Source organism: Pollachius pollachius (assembly GCF_949987615.1).
Source record: "Pollachius pollachius genome assembly, chromosome: 10".
NCBI lineage: Eukaryota > Metazoa > Chordata > Actinopteri > Gadiformes > Gadidae > Pollachius > Pollachius pollachius.
Genome location: NC_136943.1, coordinates 6,229,850 through 6,253,665, shown reverse-complemented (window position 1 = coordinate 6,253,665; position 23,816 = coordinate 6,229,850). Strand labels below are relative to the sequence as shown.

Genomic DNA, 23,816 nt, shown 5'->3' with positions numbered 1-23,816 from the left:
TTAAGATATAATGGGCAAGAAAATAACTCTTCAGAGAGAGAGAGAGAGAGAGAGACGGCGGTCACACTGGGGGGAAACTTCCTTCTCTGTAAGCAGATCCCTCGGCTACTTTGCCTCTGGATTTCTCTTCCTCCGGCATCCCGAGATGAGCTCTTGTAGCTGAGCCCCGCCATTTCCATGGTGGGGTGTTTGTTCCTGCTCACAGAGAGAACATCGCTTTGTCTCTCGTCTCTCGGGACACAAGCGATACCCAGATTAGTCCGAGATCAGCGAGCCCACGAGAGCAGACACAAGGGGAGAGAGCGAGGGAAGGAGAGGTAGAGACAGGGAGAAAAGGGCAGAGTAATTTTAGATCGTCCAGAGATCCACAAGTAAAACCCTATTACATTGGTCCAATTTGTTTGACGCAGAGTGTTTCTTTATTAAAAGGACACGCGGTGTAACATAACATTTAAATCCTTGAAGCGTTAACACCAAAGGGACGTCAAGCCCCTGGACATAAAAAGAAATGCCATTTAAAAAATTTGATGAATCAAAAAGACTCAATTATAATTATAATTTTGCCTTTTTTTAAGATCCAAAGTTGTGTGTGCTATGGAGAAATTTGGCTTATTTAACAGACTAGATTACTTATTGCTTGCTCATTTCACCCGTAGGAATCATCCTATCAACCGTCATCAGTCAAATAAAGCTGGTAATATGCAGAGATAATCAAAGTGAATCATCTAACCTCCTATATTTTCTATAGTATGGTTTCATAATGGGACTTTACATCAGGACCAAATACCACAAAGTGCAAAACAGAACCATGATAATACCCATCATGTCAGTTGAACATGGATAATATCGATGAGTCTATTTACCAAACAAATAAATCTGTGTACAAAGCCCCTTTTTATCATATGATAAATATTTAATACCATCAAATGCTTTGTGTGATGAAGACTTTCCAGTGCAAGGTGTGTGTGTGTGTGTGTGTGTGCGCGTGTGTGTCTGTGTCCTTAGTATTTGACAGTGTTTATAACATGGAGACATACAAAGACAAAGTAGCTATGGTTACACACCTGCTTAAACACTAAATATATCCTGGTTCTCACCCATCACAATCATTCAGAAAACAGAATGCATGAGTGCGCACACAGACACACATCCTGTAGCTATTATGTAGCTATTACTTCTCTGCTCTGATATCATAATAACAATATCCGTCGAAACACAGCTATTTATTTCCCCCAAGATTAGAGAGGGATAATGATTCATCATAGCTTGTCTGGAACATTTCAATGCATAACCTCATTACCATAACCTTCAATGCATCGTTGAAAGGCTTTTAAACCTCCTTCTCTCTGGAAAGTATTTATTTTGCTTACATCTATCATCGTGATGTTGTGCTCCTCTACCTGATCATCTTTATGGTTTGTTTGTTTGTTTGTTTGTTTGTTTGTTTGTTTGTTTGTTTGTTTGGATAACAAACACACACATTTTGTGTTGTTTTCTTTCTTGCCTTTTACACATTTCCACGTACATTGGAAATGTCTTCTTCTGTTATATTTGTGCATGATGTATTTGACAATGCCATATCTTTCTTCTGTTTTTGAAGGTTGGAATAAATCTGTCTCCTGTGAAATGACTAAAAGCTAGGAGCTACAAGTGTTGTTTTTCTACGGAATGGCCATCAGTTGCTTACCTTCAGCGCTGTAGAAATTGAATTGTTGTACAAAAGCACATCTGACAAAACGAGCCACCGAGCGGTTTCAGAGCGTCGGTCTGTCCTTGAAATAATTCTGTGATTATATTTCTCTTCTTTCGACATGTTTGTTACTGTGAGGCCACTGGGGAAAAAGGTCACAGATGTCTCAGGTGCAAATAATATGGAGGCATTATTATTATTTAGGTATACATTGGTATCAACATTGCGACTCTATGAAAATATTATTGATAGGGCTTTGTAAAAAAGCCAAACACGAATGATGGCCCAGAAGGTAAGCCTATTTGCGAGACTTACAAACAAGCAATGAGTGGGAGAAAACATTGACATACAGACACTTTAGTAATTGAAGTATTGAAGTAAAGTAATTGAAACTGATTGAACTGATTGTAATTGAAAGTAATTGAAATTGAAGTAATTGAAACAATGGCTATTAACATTGTCATTATATCCCTATCAATGTTGGAAAGTCAGTCAATCAACCTATTATCCAACTGAGCTGATGATTATTATTATCTATGATTATCTAATCTCGCTGCTATTTGAAGTAGTTCCACTGCACCTCTGACTTTACCTGTTGAAACGGTATGATGAGATATTGCTTGAGCAAATGCAATAATAAAGACATGATACTTCTACATGAATGAGTAAAAGCCATTTGTAGACTATATGCAACAGCCATCTAGTTAATCTTACTTATACCTTGTTCACACTGCAATCAAAAGTTTTCCAAATCTGACCTTTTCCATTCTGATTTCAGCTACTTTCATATGTGGTCCTAAAGCTTATTTTTTGCAATGCAACTTCATTCCGTCATATCAAAATTCATCCGACTTTTGTGTCAAACGACATTGGTCATAAATATGCACTGCATGTAGTCACGCTGTAAATACAAACATTCAGCAAACATTAATTTTAGACAGCTGCGATGGAGGTGGGAAAGGGAATAGGTATCAGTTGATAAAATGAAGAACTTCCACCAGTTTGAAAGTGTCCACGCGGTGTCACTGCTAATACACATCCACTTATAAGTCAAGGATGAAGTCTGACCAGCGGGGCCTCCATGTTTACTACTGATGTGTGTCATCTTTGTTTTTTTAATCATTTCTTTGCTCTCGTCAATTCGTACAGTTAGCAGTTCACACCGTAAACTGATATCGGCCTCATTTAAAACTCAATATGAACAGCCAAACAGAAAAATCGGAAACAAGCATTAAATCCGTAAGGCTTGCAGTTTGAACGAATCCAAAAAGATGGTGCATAACTTTGAAAACCAATTTCAGCACATATATACATCTGTCAAGGCCTTTTGAAATGTTAATAACAGTGATGCTGAAATAGAGGCAGAAATAATGATTGCTGTCAAAACAAAATAAAGAAACCGTGTAGGGCCGTGAGTACATACATCTCTTAGCAGTCGAGCGCCGACCCCAGTACCATGCCCAATCAATTGAACTAGGCAGCACCACACTGTAATTATTTGAGAGTGATTTTCGAACGAACGGAGGTCATTTATTGCTTTTCACAATAAAGGATAACCTCCTTCCAAAACAAACCTATTCCCACAACCGAAAAACACAACGTCCGTCCTCCAAATGAGAACCCTACTTCCTGTTCCACAATCTCACACTAAACCAATGAGAACAAAACACTGATACCTTCAAGTAGCATACAACAGAACTTAACCATAATGATCTAGCACATGCCTGCTAAGAGCATGCTGGAACCTTCTTCACACTCTGAGACGCTACAATACCTTCATCCTTAGCGTCTCACTGACTTAATAGCGTTAGTGTAAAGATTGCCTAGCATGGTTTGCCCTAGTGGGAATTGAAACCCCTTGCCCTGCTAATGGAGTATCTCAAACAAGCTGACCATCGCGGCTGGATGCAGTGTGCATTAATGTAACTTTCTTGTGAGCTTAATGAACAAGTAGATGGATTATAATGGCGTGCCCTCAAGCAATAACTTACCACCGCGTTTATATTTCACCTTTCACCACCAAACCTTGAGCCAACGGTGCCCTGAGTCCATCAATAACACCCCAGGTTCAGGGAGTTCTTTGAACTTTCACACTACCAGTGTATACTGAAAAAAACTAAAAATGTTGCTACAGAGTTTACTTAAGAACAATTGAGCCAGGCTAGGCTGTGGAGTTGTGCATTCTTCCAGATGCTGGCTGTTTATCCTCTCATCACAAACCCTCTCCCCCTCTCTCTCTCCACATTAACTTTAATTACTCAACACAGCTTTGGTAACTGGCCTTGATTACTACACAGAGGCCTCAATTGATATGTCTCCCTGAATTATGTTTCCGAGTGTTTCATTTAAAAATGTAAAGCCATTAATTTGGTGGACAATCACAGAAACCAAGAATTAGACATATTATTTTGGTCTTTTTAACGACTTGTCGAAAGCTGACAGTATTTTTCATTTGATACGGACGCCCATTTCTTTCATTTGGTACATGAGGACTATAAGTACATTTTCGGAGGACACTGAATATATCTATAATCCAATAATGTAGGACTGTAGCTTGAAATAAAATTGCCATGTTGGGAAGGGTAGCCTTCCATCTTTTTGGAAGGGAAGGCCTTGTGCGTTTCATTTTGCACATATTCCCATGAAAGAAAAGGGATTTTCAATTATTTACATAAGGCCAAATTTACAGAAGCTCTCTCGGGCAGAAAATCTATTAAAAAACAACTGACAGCGAAGTTAAACAAAACGCTCTTATGTAGAACAAATATGACTCTATTGACCATAATATGAACTTACCCAGATGACATGGTGCATAATGTGACTTTTGGAAATCAGTTTGAAAGGACAAATATTGTCAGTGCTATACTTATTTGTTCAGAAATAATGTTATTTCAAAAAACTGACAACCTGATATAATATCTGCGTTTTCTGTCTAAAGTGACGCAGGAAATACAAGCAGCTAATCCCCCAAGTCTCTCTGACAGAATAACATCCATGAGACACTGCCTTCTCAAGTGAAGGATTATAATTAATTCCACAAACAGCAGAGCACTGTTTGTTACACCTACCCAGAACACTCATGTTTACAGAGCTGCCTTGTATTAGAAATAGGCTGTGTGCTGTGTTATGAAGTCAGGGAACAGCCACATATCCCTGGCTGATACTTGGGAAGCATATATGCAACGTGTACCTTCAGGGGAACTGGAAGTTTTTTTTAAAATTAAATCTTTATAGTGGAAGTCATAATCTCAGACTCACCCGGCTAGCCTGTACAGTGATGTCTTCCCGAACTGGGGTTTCTGGTTTAAATCCCAACTGTTTTCCATGTTGTGTTGTCTTAGTCTGAGGAGGGCCATTTGTTTCTATTTTTACTTCAATGTCTAAATAAACAATATCTATTATTTGACAAGATTGGAAACTACTTTGCGAGGGTCAAATAAAATATGCGTCATGTATGGTCATGTAATGGTCAAGTAATGACGACAGAGTCCTCCCAGTAAAGACACATATTGGGTAACCTTTATGTCGGAAAGAAAGAAAATGAGCAGTGAGCAAGTGAGCAATCAGTACAATACTCTATGAATATATCACCCAAAACCTTTGTGCAAATAACCTCCAAAGAGTTCTGCGGCCTCTCTCTGCGGCGCTTACTCACTTAAACGGGGACATGTGGTATTAAATGTTCAAACAAAGTGGAGGAACAGATAGATGAAAGGAAAGAGGCACGCGGTCGAAGGACATGATTCAAGCGAGAGTCGTCCTAGCAGAGTATGCAATCACGTGTTGATGCGGTGGAGACTTGACATTGTATTTGATGGAGTATCATTTGCGTCCCGTTCATCCAATGTGTATGCTATTGATCTCCCAAGGGTGATGGCGCCATGAATCACATGGAGCCTTGAAACGGGGGAATTAGCTGAAGCATTACACACGCTTTTATTATGTGACAGGAGTTAAGGCTCACATAATGATGGATGAACGGATGACTCTGCGGACCTTGAAATAGTTTGACCTAACTTTTTGTGATGATTGTGTTTCATTGCAGAAACTTTACAAGCAGACACAACTCACTTGGATTTGATCCATTCACCACAGACGGAACATTCATCTCTGTGATTTCTCCAGTTCCCTCGAGTTTTGAAAGCAGGACCCAAGAACAGGCGAGGGAAATAGGATTCGCCCTTGGATATTGATTTGCCACAACACTGAGAGTACAATTGAGAGAGAGAGAGAGAGAGGAGCTGGCATGCCAATACCCTTAGTATCTGCAAATGTAGCAAACGAAAGCTTGCTTTTCTTACGAGGGGCAGGGTAGCCCTGGCATCGTGTTTCATGGTCATCCCCTACCGAGAACCTGAGACCTTCGTCCATGTGGTCTGCAGACCGTATCAATCAGCTATGAGGACCGCGGTGATGACAGAGGTCCCGCTCAACAGCTACTGGCCGTAACTGTAACATTAGCTTGTTACCATTAGCCAACAATAAACAGGCGGATGCCGTTCCTCCATGAGAACCACTTAGCGCATCACACGGCAATCTTTTGATATGATATAGGGTAACGAACACCATTTCTCCTACCCAAGCATCGGCATGAGGCTTTTAAGTGGAGAAAAACCGAGTGGGAAGTGCTACGGAGATGTAGATAGAGTTAGAGTTACACAGGCCAATAATACACGCCGAGAATGTGGTGTCAAGAAGGGCCTTTATGTTAAACGAGAAGTTTGGCATGGTGCCGTAGGGTTCGTCCGTGAAGTTTTCAGAGTCATCAGACACAACAAAATCTTGAGGATCTCTCAGAAAAACATCCTCCAAATCTGCCAAAAGTACGAGGCGTTCCTGGAAAATAAAAAGAGATGAAATAAAACCCTCAAGTTTCAGCGGCGTCAGCTGAATATGAGACGCTTAGAATGAGTCATGAAGGAGATATTGCCGCCTGGCTCCAAGCCCTTCACCTCGGCTCGGTTTTATATATAATAAATAAACTCGGGTTGAATTGTGATACGGCAACATTTACATATTTCCCAGAACAAAGATGCCACCGAAAAAACAACACTCAGGCACAGAAAGTTTTCAAAAGTGTGTTCAGTCATCTCAGATCACTCCTAATGGATGGCAGCCCAAGCCAACTACCTAACGAAGCTTCTGTGAGAATAAGTAAAGAGCTGAGTGTTCCCACCGAGGGGATCTGATCTGAAAGCAGCTGTCCTCACAGCTCTGATCCATTGTCACATTAACAACTGGTGGGTGTGTGTGTTGACTGAGGGGAGAGGGAATAGGCGCGGTGACGCTTTTTAAACCGCACAGATTTATACCCAAAAGTGACAGGTTTGCATCTTTTCCCCCGACAGTTATGGAAATGCAAATTCTGCCCGAGGGACACATGAACTACCTTTGATGAAAGGCCTCCAGCTGTGGTACTGTGTGTGTGTGTGTGTGTGTGTGTGTGTGTGTGTGTGTGTGTGTGTGTGTGTGTGTGTGTGTGTGAGTAAAACATTTGAACATTATATATAAAATTTGATTTCATTGTACAATTAATTTGTTTTCTTGTAAAAATTATGATTGCAAAAAAGGAGAATTCAAATATTTTAATCAGTAATGAATGAAAAATAGGTTTCTTTAGAAATGTAACATAAAATACCACAATTTGGAATTAAGCAGAAAATAATAAACCGAAACATGATGAAAAGGTTATATTAAAAGGGAGCCAATTATAAATGTAATAAAAATAAAAACATGAAGAGGTAAATATTAAGTAATATAGAATAAGTGGCCACTTAACTATAGCCAGGAGAAAACTAACCATTGTCAAAACACAAGGGCTTGACAATAATTCAATATTATGAATTACCATCCTCCAAACATTTTCCCCACCATGATCACCAACACTCCCGTCACCATCATGACCACCATCACCACCACCATCATAACCGCCATTGTCACCACCCCTCCTGTCATCATAAACACCACCACCACCATCATTACCACCATTGTCACCATCATCGTCATCACCGCCACCATCATCACCACCATCGTCACCACCACTGTGATCCCTCATCTTAAACATGTTTAAGCCATGTGAATGCTTAGAATACAGTGAGCAAAGATCTGCCTTATCAGAACTTTTCTCTCGTCTCATGCACGTGAAGCACAGGGCAGGTTATTGACAGGCTCAATTAGCTCTCTATAGAGCAGCCATTAAAAAAATGTCATCAGAGAATTGATGACATTTAAGAGTCCTCTATCCAGAAATCGCAATCAACACATCATCGACCAATCTGCATCGATTTTTCAGACTAGTGTCCGTAGCGGCCAACAAATTATCGGTTTCATCCCTGTCATGATTTTTCATTCGTACCTTTGTGCATTTGAATGCCGTGAAGTCCAAGGTCCATAGGAAAAGCGTGACTGCCGTCGTCCGGTCCCTGATGTCAGATCGTAACGCTCAGCAGCTCATCAGAAGAGAAAGGCCTCTCATGACCTGCCACATGTCATCATGCGTGACACTGAGACATGACAGCCCGGTCTATTTAGAACCTGGCCCCAGCCTCCAGAGCATCCTGTGGACCAGGGAGAATGGGTTCCAATGGTCCATCATTGTCAACCTGGACTGAGTGATACACCTGGCGACTCAATTCTGAAGAAAAGCCTCGCTCAGCTTCTGGTGTCCATTATGACTGAGCAGAGGTCTGTGGGTGTGTTTGTGTGTGCAGTTAGTGTATTAATGGTTGACCTTGTGGTTGAATACAGCCATGAAAGGAAATGTAACCGAAGGAGTGAATGAGATTGTAAAATATGCTTATCCTGTAAAGGAAGGATATATTAAACAGGGAAAGTGGAAGGTGAGAATACAGAAGGATGGTTGCCAGATGAAGAGAGAGGCTTCTTCCTAACTTCTGCATTTCCCTCTCTTGGTTTAGTGTGACTGATTATGCAAGTGTCACATTTTTTAATATCAAAAACCACAAGATTAAAAGGATTTTCTTCTTAAGCTATTCAAAAGATATGATGATGTATAATATACCTATCTAACCCACACACATGCCGACAAATAATCATAAAGTCATACCAATAAACAAATAATATTTGGACAGTATTTTTATGTTTATCATAAATAAAATAAAAATACTTTTTTGAGGTCAATTCTTCACTAAAACTAAAACGTCAGGCTCATAGAATGTAAAGATTTGTAAATGTTAAGCAAACTTTAAAGCAGGGCAGAGATGACCCCACTGAAAACTAAAAGAGAGGGGATGGAGTATTGGACCAGAATAAATAATTCATCGCTGGCAGGGAGGCCATGCCAAAGGGATGATTGCATTTCTCAATCAGAATGGATATGTGTCCTCATGAGTCAAGGGGAAATAGATAGCGATGGAGATTGAGTGAGTCATAACTGAAACTAAGAGCCTACAGAGCATTTTAGCTTTTAATACATAAAGGCCCCTAAACCTCAATGTGAAAAATCTGTAAAGGACACTAGGTCCGCTCAGAAAACCAACCCTCAAATACTTTGAAATGTAATTTAGGTGCTAAACCCCATTATTGTTATTCCTTATTTAGTCAAATTGCCCAGGCTTTTTATCCGAAGGAACACACAGTCAATTGAAATACAAGTAATTAGGATCATTAGGTAGATGGGCATCTTGCTCAAGGAGGTCTAGAGGTAGGCTGGCTGGGAGTGCTCACCACTATACCATCATGTCCACCGTCAGCATCTTGGCAATGACCTGGATGAGACAAAGAAAGGTGGCAGGTGAAGGCATCACAGCCATTTTTGCCATGGAAATGTTAAAAGGAAAAGACTCTCTATTCTTCATTTCTTCCGAGAAAGGAATAAAGAAAGGACTGACCTTGATTTCTTTCATAAGGAGCGAGTGAGGCTGAATGAAAGAAGATACGATTTAACGGTTGGCGCATATTGGCTGTGGTAGTTGTGTTGGTGCTACACCGATGCCCAGATGCCAGGGTGCCATTCATGATTGTCATTGTTTGTGTTTTGTTTTCCCCCCGTGTCCTCTTCCTCCTCACCAAATCTGATTTCACGAACATTTTGTGTATTTGTTGAAGTCGGCTCAGTGAGGCAAGGGCAGAAGTGAGGGAAAGGTGGAATCCAGGGCCCAGAGCAGGTGTCCCAAACATACTTTGATTAAATTGTGTGTGATAGATGGGGCTGGGAGAGGAAGATGAAGGGCACACAGGGGTCAGAGAGATAGAAATCCTCTGTGATCCCCCATATCACCGGCTAAGACCACCTGCCGCATTGGACAGAACATGGAAGCAAACCTGCTGTGATCCAGAAGCTCCACTGACAACCATCAACCAATAGACAGACGCACAGGGAGATAGACGGACACACGGCCAGATAGTCACACATAGAGACAGACACACAGCGGCAGGGACAGCCGGGCAGACCGCTTACAACGACAGACAGAAAGCCTCAACCAAAGAAAGAACCAAGTCTTTGCCCTACTTTCTATATCTTCAGTTGTTCTGTTTTGCTTTTAAAACAAACTGACACGGACGAAAGCGAGCGAAAAGGGAAGGACGAGAAAAAAAAGAAAGAAAGCAATAAAGCAAGAAGAAAAGAAAGATGGCTTTTGCAGTATCAAGCGGCTGATGGCCTTGGAGGAGTTATGGTAGTGCGAATGGCTAGTTGACCTCTGCAGCTTCAGGGCCGCACGACTCACTGAGCACACACCATCCTGGGGCTAAACCAATCCACAGAGTGATGATGGAGAAAGGATCGGAGAGGAGCAGGAGGAGATGGTGGAGGAGGAGGATGGCTTTCTTGGTTAGGTGTGAACGGAGCCTTTATCCCATTAATCATGGTCAAATGGAATAGTGTATAGACCGGAACAAGCCTGTCTCCATCCCTCTCCATCCTTGCAGGGTTAAGCTGATGGAACACTGGGGACCACTGGGAAAACCCTGTAGCAGTGTGAGGCTGATGGAACCACTGGGAAAACACGGTAGGACATTATATTGTCTTCGGACCCGCGTGGTGGGAATCGGGAACTAAATGTACTCGAGACAGTTCAGAAGATATGTGTGTTGAACGTTGACACGCTTTTACCTACATTCCCTGGCTTTTACCGAGCCCTGAAATCAATCAAAGAGCGCATTTAGTAAAACTGGTATAGAAATGACACATCTGAATAGAATTGTGAAGATCTATCTGTGTCGTGCGTCTTTGGATCAATAACTCTTTAACTCTGTCGCTGATAGAAATACCTGGAGGCTACGGAGAATTAGTTTGCTTGGCTATGGCTTTGTATTTCTCTGATGTTGTGACCAAAAATGATATGCCAGGGACACATCATTGTTGTTTATCTCCATGTATTCATCCATCCATTCAATGTTTTGGTTTATCCCATCAATGTGTCAATACAGACGTACACATCTGTGTATGTCTGTATTGACACATTGATGAAAATAGATTTCTCATCGTCAACTTCTGCCATGAACTTTATCCGTTCAAGAGAAGTGTTAAAATGGGTGGGGGGGGGAGGAGGAGGAGGAGGAGGGGGAGGAGGAGGAGGAGGAGGAGGAGGGGGAGGGGGAGGAGAAGGTGGCTGGTGTCACAGGGCTGTAATGAGGAGGCGGGAGAGAGTGTACGGTTGTCCAAAGCCTCATGGTGACAGCCACCGGGAGGCTGTGGCTGTGGGTCAACAGACATGGCAGCAGCCGAAGGGGAAACGCAGCAGAGGGGAGCGGGGAGACGGCCCGGCTGTGAGGGAACGTCTGCCAATCCCTGGTCAAACCGAATGGATGGCTGATTGCTGAATGGAAGGATGTCAGTGAATGGCTTGCCAAAGCATTCGTAAAGGGCCAACATTCACCCAGCGTTTCGAATACACACAGGAGTATTAAAGCGTTTTAGAATTTGCTGGATAATAATTACATTATCATTTGCATAAGTGGTTGGTGGTTCTGTAAATGTGACCATGTATAATCTATGTGCTGCCAATGAGACACGGTAAAGACTGTGTGAGTCATCATGTGATACAAAAAATTGGAAAAGCCAACTTGCATTTAAACCCACACATTTGTCCTGACCGTCATAACCACGTATTCAATCATCCATGGTCTCCTATCATTCAGCCCGAGACAACCTTCGTGTCACCGTCCGAGCACAAGCACATCGCAGGCCATAAATAATTCAACAGGTTAGAAAGAGCATGCTTTCAGAAAGAGCGCCATTCCTCTGGTGTTCCAGGGATATATAGGATAACAGTACAAAATCCAATGGTCTCTCTTTCTCCTTAATGAATAAAAACAGAAGTTAAAAAGAAACGCCCAGACAGACAGATGTTTGGAGCGGAACCAGGCGAAGGGGTCGGTCTGAAAGCTGTCTCCCTGAATGTAGACCGAAACCTTTAGCAGAGCAGTATAGTGTTCAATCAGATGAAGGCACTTAGAATTGGCCTTATGTCTGTGTTTCAGCACTCCTTCTCATCGCCGTTGTCTTTACAGCAGCACCCCACCCACACACACAGACTGGGCTTGACTTCCTGCTGAACAGAAAACAAGTAATACAGACGAGGTGGCAGATGTTTTTATTGCTTTTGGCTCGCTGTGATTGCAGGGTTGCCAAGTTTCACGACAAGTTTGGAGTGAGGTTGTGTGTCTCGGGGGCGGAGCAACCAAACATTTTGTAGAAGCCTGTCGACCCTGCACCCCGCACGATTATTATTGAAACTTGAAAAACAGTTTACAATCATTTTACATAATGTTCATAATTGATTGGTGCAAACTGTTTTGGAAGGTCCCTTCGCTGCCCAGAAAGAAAACCGATTTTTCTGCTTCTTCCCTGACATCTATGAAACAAAATGCAATGTTGGTATAATAATTGAAACATGAAATGAACAATGAGACTTTATTCAACTATATTAACAGACATCTGAATGACAAATCAAATAAAGTTCATAATTATGAGCGTGGTATTACCATGGGCACAGATCCCAGGGGGAGCCTTCTGAAAAACATGAAGATGTCCCCCAAAATAAATATTATTTCTAAATGTATGCAACTGAAAATATTTTTTCCAATTTCATAATTTATTTTGTTTATTTTGAAACACAATTTATATGTTATTTTGATTCATTCAAATATATGTTAAGCTGCTCTCAACAGCTGTGTCTATTACTGTTGATGTCCACTCCAGATAATACTTTTGAAAAAGTTCATGTTTGCATCCCCCCTTTAGTAGTAATAAGAACTGCGCCCTTGGGTCTTATTAAATAACGGGCCAGTGCACTCGGTCTCACAACATGGAAGCAAAGGTGGCAGTGAAGGGAGGAGTCCAGCTACTGTAAATCCCCATGCGATTTCGGTAGTTGAATTTTATTCTACATAAACTACATAAATTCGAAATGATCAAAAACGAGGTTCCCTAATACCTCCCGTTACCTCCCGCTTCCGTTGAAAGACGGCATTCAGCTCACAGTGATTCCAGCTCCCACTGCGCTCCAACGAGGATGATGCGCGTGGGCGATCACGTAAGGTGCGTGCGGAAACGATCTCCTGTCGTCACGCAAACAGTGAACTAATCGGGTGCAAGGGAAAAAATATATACATGGTATAAAAAGCAACATTTCTTTTTTTTCTATTTGGTAATTCCCAGCGTGAGAAACACGCGGTATGGCGTGTGAACTGGTTGAGTCTATGCGTGAGTCTATGGTCAAAGCGTGAGACTTAACACCCCTGCTGGTAAAACTCGGTCGACATCATGCCAGGGTTGCCAGCCGTCGCGTTTTGGTCCGATCGTTTTATTGTCAAATGTTAATGGTTAAACCCAGCAAACGACTTTGACTCTTGAAGATAGCTGGGTATTCAAAAACTGGGCGTTCATAAGGTGTTTCCAAGGAGCTGTCTCTTAAATTACTCCCTGATAGGTGCGCGAAAGTGGTGCAGAGTCATTTGGGTGAGAAATAGGAGGTGTGGTGTGGGAGCGTGTGAAGAGGGTCGTGTCCGGGAGACTCAAACTCAAACAGCGTGAGAGTTGGCAGCTCTGTGATTGTTCTAAATCCTCTCTGGCTGCTCAATTCGTTCCCTCCGTCCCTGCCGTCGTTGCCGGGGAACAGTGGTGTGATCGAGTGGTTCAATGTAAGGAATAGGTAATGTTTAAAAATGCATTCATCATCTCGAATTGTAAGATCATAAGACAGTTTGAACAGAAAGTCAACAAAACATCATTATCCACGAATAGCCCTGGTTATCCCGAAGTGCCGCTGAGAGTGAGAGACAGCCAATTAGGGAGTGAATTCTCAGACAAGAGAGCAGAGAATATCCGGCACCAAATGAGCTGCAGGGTGACAGCATAGATTTAGTTCCATATCTCCTGTGGCGGCCATGTTCTGCTAGCAGGAAGAGTGAAGAGAGAAACACAGCTGATGGCTAATCATTGGTCTCCAACCCTCCCTCCCCCCCCAGAACTATTACGTCTCCGGGCCTGTAATAATACAGCCCACTTGTTTCTGAGTAGAAAACTAATCGTGGCCTCGGAGAGAACCTTCTGAACACTTGTTACCACACTGTTTTTAGTCTACGAGACGCTTTTTTTTGTCTCAGTTGTCTTGAATATCACTTCAGATATAAAGGTCATTTTAGGCATATTACGCAATACACAAGAACTCTCGAAGCTTGAAGTAGATCTCCTTCCACATGTATTATATGTTCGTCAATTCCGAAGCTCCGACCACACATAATTGTGCCTGTAAGTCAAGTTTAAGGCCGCAGAGGGATTGGGCCTTACATGTGTGGCCTTGTGACACAGAGGCCTCGACTGGCAGCTGGAGAACATGAGGCATTAAACTAAAACAGAGGAGGGGGGCCGGCATTCTGTGGCCCCGGTCAGCTCCTCTGATCGCATATTCATGGACGCGGGGAGAGGACTCAGAGCTGCTTATATTCACCGCCTACCGGGGTCAGGGAACAGACACGGAGGGAAGGAGAAAGCAATGTCCTTAAGCTGGAATGAGTCAATGGGGGTTGGGTGATGGGGGAGGGGGGGGTGGCTTCTACTCGCTCTCATCCTTAGATGAGAGGTGGGGTCACTCATCCCTCCGCTAGAACGAGGAGGATTTCCCAGTCTGTATCGGAATGCCGTTCAGATGGGTTAGAAGTCCCGGGCGTTGATGGGGGGGGGGGTGGGTTGGGGTGGTTGAATGAGACACGGCTCGAGGGAGTAAGGATCAGGTTTGGAATGTCGCCACAGCACTCACTTCTATAGAATCTGAGCACAACAGATCATGGTTTCAGTTGTGATTGGGTTTAAGAAAGCCACAAACCGTCTCTGTTCGTTAAACCTTAATCAAGACTATTCTAGAATATATTAACTATTCTAGACAATCTTAAATTCAATTTTATGTATCGTATATACTTTGTGTGTGTGTGTGTGTGTGTGTGTGTGTGTGTGTGTGTGTGTGTGTGTGTGTGTGTGTGTGTGTGTGTGTGTGTGTGTGTGTGTGCGTGGGCACACGTGTGTGTGTGTAAGGGTGATTGAGCTAGAGTACATAGGAATACATTGCTTGCCTCTGGCTTGGCCTTTACGTTACCGGATGAGATAAACTATTGAAAAACTCCAATTTAATTTCTGATTGATCTGTAAGGAGATTCTTACATTAGATGGTTTAATAGTTATCTGCCAGAAGATGATTACGTGTGAGTGTGATAGCCGGCCAAACACAGGTGTAGCTCATGAGGTTAATTGTAGGGCACTCCCACTAGTGAACATTTTCCATACCAGGGCCCTGAACCGCATAAATAGAACGACTTCTGTGTTAACACAGAATGCTCTCATCATTTGGTTTGTGAAAAGGTTTAATGTGGGTGAAATTAGTCAATGTGGCTGTGCAACAGAGTAATATCAATTGACCGAATGGCCAATATTTGGACGCTGATGTGAGCACCCATGGTGTTGCCAGGTAACAACTATGCTAGCTTTATATTTGCGCTAGTTTCAAAATGGTGAACAAAAAAGAAAAGGCTGGTAACCAGTGTGTGGGCCCTTACCTTTGCTGTCGGGAGCAAAAGGGCTTGTACATCAGAATGCATCATGGGATGTAGTTGGGTGATATTCTGCCCGTTGGAGATACCTTGAGGGTTGGCCAAACAGAAAATCTTAAAAAAAACGTAAATGCTAATAAACAATGTCCAAAACACCATTACTACCAATAACATTCCTTTGCCTCCAAAATGGAGATGGTCATTGTGATGTGACGTCAGCATTTTAAAGCCCTACACAGTCTAATTATGACACAACCGATTGCCATGCGGTTGCCTCTTGAGGCCAGGCTTAAGCCCAACACACGACGGCACCGAAGCGGCGCATCTAAAAGAACGCCTCCATTATTTCGGACGTACTAGACCACACCGGCGCCGCGCCGCCCCAACTAGGCTTCACGCCAATGTTCTATTCCCTAGCGTCGCCACCCCTGAAAAAGCGCATTTTTAAAGCTGGTTTGTACATCCCGGGTCCCGTAGGAACCTCTATATCTGCTTCTCACCGCTGGTTGTCGCCCTCTTTCGATTATGTTAAACAGTGTGAAACCATTATTACAATGGATGATGAGAGACTGGTCGTTGAGGTGGAGAAATATCCAGAATTATATGACCAAAGATCCCGTCATTACAAACATAATGCGAAAAAAGATATTGCCTGGCGAGCCATAGCTCTGGAGATTGGCTCTTCAGGTGAGAAATCAACAATGGTTGACTAAGTACCCAAACCATTAACCTTAATGGGAAATAGACAAAATCAAATCACATTATATATGGCTTATCACACAATGTAGGTAGAAACCAGATTACTTGTAATATATATTTTTATTTAAGGCAAGGCAACTTCATTTATAAAGCACTTATCATACACGAGGCAGACTCAAAGTGCTTCACATAGAAACATTGTCATACAATAAATTAAAGTAGAAGAAAACACAGGCAAAGTTCAAAAATGCATTGTCATGTATTAACTGTCTCTCTGGATTTAAGGAAAAATAATATTAAGTGTCTTGAGCACTCAAATAATTCAAATAAAATAGACTAATAGGCTACTGAGTCCAGCACAGCAATAAGATATCACTGTATTTATGCCGAGGGATAAAAAAACAAGTATATATATATATATAAATATATATATGAATGCAAAAGAGTAGTAAATTATACCAGAGAGGGATAATAAGTAAATTATAGGTCTCATGACTAGGCTACACCATACGGTTCTGCCATTGCACACCTCCTAGTAGTGAAATGAAATATTAGCACAGTTTGTCTCTCACAGCATGTGCTGCCTGCCCACCCACCTCTGTTGCCCCCCCCCATCCTCTCCATGTCCTCAAGGATGTTGCCTTCATGCCCCTCCAGCCATCTCTGATTGTCTGCTGGTTGAAGGAGAAAGTTGTGCAGAATGCACGTTGTTAGCACAATGGCCTCCACTTTGTTAGGGTTGTGGTACATGCTTCTTTTGAAGATCTGCCACCTGGATGTCAGTATGCCAAAGGCATTTTCAGCCACATTTTGACAGTCGGCAATTGAAAATGCGCCTCTCCCGGGAGATGTCACGTCCAGGATAGGGCCTCACAAGATACGTTTTAAGAGGGAACGCAGCATCTCCGATCACTGTGAACGGCATGTTACCCAGATGTTGAGCAGCGGGTATGACTGCATCCTGAGGGACATTGAGGGTTGCAGCCTCCAGACCTCTGCCCAGCGCAGATGCAGCCAACAGTCCCCCATCACTGGACCTACCATATGCCCCAATGTGGGCCACCCTGAAACGATAGTCTGCGTCCACCAGGGCCATGAGGACAACAGAAAAGGCTTTTTTATTTTAATTAAAATGCAGGGTGCCAGATTCAGGGGTTGCCTGTATGGAGATGTGTTTTCCATCCATGGCACCAATGCAATTTGGGAAGTTCCACCTTTCCAAGAACCTCCCCGCTATTGCTCGCCACTCATCCTCGGTTGGCGGTGGCATGCATGTCCCCACCATCCTCAAATTGATGGAGTCACGGGTGTCCTCGATGGCGTTGGTGACTGTGCTTTCGCCCAAGCGGTAGCTGAAAGCAAGGCTTGAAATGGAATCTCCAGTGGCTATATACCTGTAAAAGAGGAGAAATAGTCTGCAAACATGTGTTTGATAAGTTACTTATTTCACATTTACAGTGGCAAATTGCAAGGCAAGGTGGAAGGGACTGAGGGATTCATTTGCGAAGCTCCGGAAATAACTCCATCTGCCAAGTGGGTCTGGGGCAACAAGCCAGAGGGACTGAAAATATACAAATCTCATGTCCTTTCTGGTGCCATCCATGCCAAGCGGAAGGTAAGTCCTCTGAGAGAAGCCATTTTCTGTCTTGCTTGAATTATCATTGTAAAGCCAGTAACATAAATCATTATTTGCTATTACTTTTTACTTTAGTTACAGTTGTTTTACTTGTAGCACCATAGGCAATTTAGAGGGCTCTGAGCCAGGGCACAACCCAGAGCAAGAGGAGGCAGAGCAAGAGGAGGCACAGGAGCAGCAGGAGGAGGCAGCTCAACCTCCCCGGACTGAGAGGATGGTAGCCCAACAAGCCACTGCCCACTGACACAGGAGCGGAAGCCCCAATTCATTGGTCAATGACTCCTGGACTTCATTACAACGCCACCACCAACAACAGCTGCAACAACAACTGCCTGCGAGCACTTTTTGCTGAGTTTGGTTCCCCAGTTGGACAGACTGAATCCCAGGAACCAAACTAAAGCAAAGATTGCGTTCCTTAAAGTGCTGGACGACCTGGAAACCTCCCAAGAGAGCAGACCAATGCAATATGCTGTCCCACCCCAGGCATATGACAGAAATTGGGAGGGTAGTAGACAACACCGACCATTTGTAGGTCACCACATGCAACCCTATGGGTCTATGGGAGGGCCATCCTCCGAGAAGGATCCAGATTGTGAGAGAGCCACGGGCCCCACATTAGTATTATTTGTATTTTCTGTTTGGACCAAATACGTTGTTGTTTTAAGGAGACCTGGGCACATTATTTCTTTAATTTATTGTTTTTCAATTCAATTTGTATAGCCCTTAAGGACCATTACAGTCACAAAGGGCCTAACAGGCCAAATATTTATGAAATGTTTTTAAGTTTTACCTTAATGTGACCGCAAGCTTTTGTTTTGGTTTTGTTTTGCCCCATGTCCTCAGACGGTTGAGGGTTGTCCACTGCTTTCGGTCCAGGAATGTCGATGGGGGTCTTCAACGTAGGGGAGTAGCCAAGATGGTTCCGCTGACTTCCACTGGTCCCTCCATTTCGCCTTGTCCCAGGCAGCCGTGGAGGTTTCGGTTGGTGTTGTGCGGAGTAGTTCTTGGGCGTGTGTTTGGCAAAGGGGCGCTGGGATTGAGGCGCATGCACTGTGGTGGCTCCATGGCAATTTTGTGGCGGAGGTGGGATACACTGGCCTGTGCCTTCCGAGCGAGAGCCAGCCTGGCTCCTTCTCACCTGACCCCTGCAGGAGCGATTCCTCCAAGGACGTGGTGTTGGTTGGTTGGAGTGGCTCGTAGGCATCCTGAGATGGTTCGTAGGGCGGTGTTAAGGGCAGTGTCAAGCTTGTTGTACTGGAGTTGGTGACGATACACCCAAGAGAACCAACTCACCCCCGACTCCCCTTCATTGTTTATACTCTAACACAGTTGCATGAGTTTAATAAAACTCTTAGCACAGTGGCAACTTCTTAGAATATGGAAGAGATACACACCAAAAAATACAGTTGTTGTTGCAATTGTATTTTATTTTGTAAAATAAAAAAGCTTTGTTGTTGAAAGTATTAAGGCAATCAAGTCCCTCAGCTCAACTCGTGATAATGTAACAAAATATTAAAGGGCAATCTCTGCGCTTCAGTGAAAAAAGGGCTTGCAATCCTTTGAACATTACAAACCCAGCCCCCCTCATCAGTGGCTGCGTTGTTTTAAGGAACAGCGAGAACACGTTACAATAGATAGCAGTTTAAACACCTGAATCGTTCAGGTCACAATGCTCAAGTACTCATTAGGTGGACTTTCCAATTGTTGGCTACTGAAGATGGGTGGCAATTAAATATCTATTTATGTGTACAAATTGATGTAGTACTGGTATTCCATATTAATTGGTTTTATTTTCCAAAAATAAACATTTGCAAATGAATCCTCTAAATAAGCCATCAGCGTCGGAATTGAACACAATATGAACATTTGCAAAGCACCGTCAATAGTGTAATCATACAGAAAACACGGCTCAATGCTTTGGAAAGCTATTATGTGCATGCATGATCAGGTGCAAACATGGAACTCTCTAAATCTCGACAATTCTTTTCGATTTAAATTCATGTTTTGCCAAGGTGTCCATCTTGTGTGTTCCTAATTGATGTTTAATAAATACTGGATGTGGAACACAAAAAAACAAACTTAAATTGGTCACTCAGCACATACCATGATAAGGGGATATTACTGGGTCACTGAGCAGAGTCAATGAAATGTAAGCCATCTTGGTCTGGGTGTCTATCGCTGGGAACCCCATGAATTCCCTTTAACCTGTGTGTAGAAAGTAAGGTTTTTATTTTTCTCACTATTTCAACTTTTTTAGTTTCTAGATATGGCTTCTTCACGTAGTTTATTGACATACAAAAACTTTCTCTGTCCAGTTTTTTCTCGTGTTCACTTATTCTGTGACTCTTTTCTTTGGCATTTACATTTACATTTAGGGCATTTAGCAGACACTATTATCCAAAGCGACTTACAATAAATAATTTGGCAACAACATAATCGCATTGACTAAGTTGCATCACAAAATACTGGAAAACCAATAGCGCATGACTTTGCACAGTGTGAAGCTAGAAGGTAGCCATCGCTTCAAGGTCAACCATTAATTGCTTCAATGACGAAGTTCACAGAACCTGACAACCCGGCATATCACCTCTCTCCAGGGTGAAGGCACACAACCCCAGCCGTGCTGTGGCACACATCTGGGCCCTCACCTGAGGAATCTCTGAGACACAGGCTGATCCAGTGGCTGGAGTATTTGCAAAGCAGTATTATAAAGAATCCCTATCCTTTGGAACTTTTTTCTGAAAGAATGACGAAGTGTTGCTTTGTAAGGCCAGTTTTGAGAAGATCAAAAAAACCTTAAGGCAGTTCTGCTTGAGGTGGAGATGAAAATCAAAGATAGACCAGCGTATAATGGGTCAGACAACAGAACCCTTTAATATGATCCGAAAGCAACAGCTGAACATCATAGCATGTCAACAATCGGTAGCACTGGGTGAAGATATCAGGAAAGATATTTCAAGATATTTTTTATTCATCCTGCCCCAAAGATATCTGATGGGTTCAACAAAAATAGTTAAACTGTTCCACACAAATATTTTCAAATAACCTTGAGACAGGGACAAGGAAACTGTCAGACTTTCAGAAAAAATGAAGACACATTTCATCGAACCAATTTCAATGTACAGGCTCCTTCCGGAATATAAACAATGGACCACTTTGGCGTCAATAAATAATGATGCAGTATTTTGCTGGCAGGGCTTAGCCGTTGACAGAAAGAGCAGTCTCTTGACAGGTTGTCTCTGAAGCGGGGGCAGTAAAAAACAAATGTGAGCGCGGAATTCCTTCTTAAGCTAGCAAACTTGAAACACAAAACATTATTATGGATCTTTCACAGGCCACTGTTTATTTTAAAGCTTTATCAGCATAAGATAATTGGGGAGAAACATGAAACGTGTTTTTTCAATGTTCTGTTAAGCAATTTACTTTACAGCTGTACCATATAAATATGACTACAATTGTGGTTATATAATTGTTTTTCTATATAAAGGTCACAGATGACATCCTCAGGGAAATTATGCAGATAAAATAAATAATAATAATGAACATGTATAATACCATATATTCAATAAGTTAGGGTAGCAGTAGAAATTTAAGTGATCAACCTGCACAGGTCTTGGAAAAACTGGTGCCGTATTGTGTGATGGAATATAGATGGAACAAAGTCTGTGTGCTTTCCGGATCAACTGATTCGGAAAATATCATTGCTCACTACATTTTAAGACTGAAGTAATCAAACAGGGAGGGGCAAGTTAACTTTGTTAAGGCTGAGCTTTCATTCTGATATGCATTTCCTTTCTAAGATAGGTATATCGTAGAAATCCACCTGCACTGAGAAAGGACTTGGATGAGGAGATTATTGACTGTGATTACAGTAAGGTAGAGGAAGCAGTGAATCAACTGCAGATGTCGGTGATGAATGAAGCGCTTATGCTGTATGATCCGGATCTGCCAGAGATGCAGCGGTACTTTGTGACAGTCGTTTTTGACCCTGAGACTGCACATCATTCATTGTCCGTGTCTAAAGATGGCAAGCAGGTTCAACATGGATTGCCTAGATTTATTTTCAGCCGTAACCCAGAGAAGTTTGATTGTGTGTGTAATGTTTTGGCAAAAGAGGGTTTTAATGTAAATTCATTTTACTATGAAGTCCATGTTAAAGGCAAGACCGAGTCGGATTTAGGGGTTGCAAGTGAGTCTATTAACAGGAAGGGGTAAATCAGGTTGAGTCCGCAGAATGGATACTGGCCCATTTGTCTCAGAAAGGAAAATGAATACACCGCTAACACAGGACCAGCCGTTGTCCTAAACCTCAGGAAGAAGCCTCAGAAGATCGGCATTTTTGTTAATTATGAAAAGGGTCTCGTTGACTTTTCTGATGTTGTGGAGAGTGTTGAGATCTACGCCCTCACAGGGTGCGCCTTCACTGAGAAGCTCTTCCCTTTCTTCAGCCCAGGCGCTGATGTGGACGGCAATAAAGCCCCCTTAATCATAACTCCTGTCATCGTTAAACAAAGGGATCACAGATGGAGTGACGAGTACGATGACCATGATGAAGACTTTGACGATGACTGATCTTGAAATACCAAATCAATGAATGTTTAACATATCAAATACATTCATTTTCCCTATATTAGGTAGCGGTAACTTTAAAGAATTATTGTTTAATTTCATGGTTTTTAAAGATTGAAAGAAAAAAGTATGTTTGGGGCCAACTACCCTTAGTGGTAAACATCTGATAGGAGCCAGCATATCTTCTAATGCAAATATCTTCTTTATCTCAATGGCTGTGGCAGGAGACAGGCCATACACCTATCACTGAAATATTGCCCATGACCTTTTTTTGCAGAAGTAGGAACTCTGTTTTGAGAAAGATGGAATTTATGTTCTGACTGCATAGTAGTGACATAGTACTAGTGGCTAATTGTTTAGTGGTTATCCTTTTCAACACAATCTCAAAGATATCCAAGAAATAAAAGGTGATTGCCGCATTGATCTTTATGGCAATGATGCCATACAGATCCCTTGGCATTGTTATGTTGTCAAGTTTAAACATTACATAGAAATCAAATATGACTTGTGATCCATGTGAAATTAACTTCATGACTTCATGTCTCTTGTTTTCATCATCAAATGTAAATTGACTTGATATTTTTACTGTTATCTAATTTGTTCTTTTTTTTCATTAAATGTGTTCTGTTTATCAAATGCATTTTTTATTAATATGTTTGTTGCTATCTCCTTTTAAGTATTTGAAAATAAAATGTGCATTTAAATGCTAGCATGGTCTCTCAATGGTCTCTTTCTTTCTCTCATTCAACAATTAACTAGAAACTTACCCTCCAACCCCCCCCCCCCCCCCTTACATTTACCACATGTTTTCTACCTGACTTTAGTATAATATGTGAAATGTGTGTGCGTGTGTGTATATATATATATATATATATATATGCAAATATGCTCCTTGTGTGACTATTCCAACTCTCCAAATATTTACCAGGTGCAATACTTGGTTGGTTTATGTTGTGTGACGTTCCCAGGAAGTGTTTATGATGAGGCATCTGTGTCTGTGTGTGTGTGTGTGTGTGTGTGTGTGTGTGTGTGTGTGTGTGTGTGTGTGTGTGTGTGTGTGTGGGGGGGTGTGTGTGTGGATGTGGGCGTGGACATGTACAATGGTCGGTTATGCAATAGCCAACATATTCCAGAAGGTGAAACCAAAGGAATTTGAGACTAAAGAGAAACGACAGTCGGTCCTCAACACAAGTTGTTTGCTTGATTGTGTCTTCA

The 23,816-nt window shown here is 42.2% G+C and overlaps 1 protein-coding gene across 1 annotated transcript; it reads left to right on the top strand.

The window, feature by feature from the left end:
- Positions 1-7,562: 7,562 nt before the first annotated feature.
- LOC307081630 (erythroid membrane-associated protein-like) lies at positions 7,563-22,604 on the top strand (the record flags this gene model as incomplete). Its single annotated transcript, XM_079744881.1, is given in 3 exon segments — positions 7,563-7,733; positions 21,837-22,244; positions 22,248-22,604. Coding segments are annotated over 3 exon segments (936 nt in total).
- Between the last annotated feature and the right edge of the window lie 1,212 nt (positions 22,605-23,816).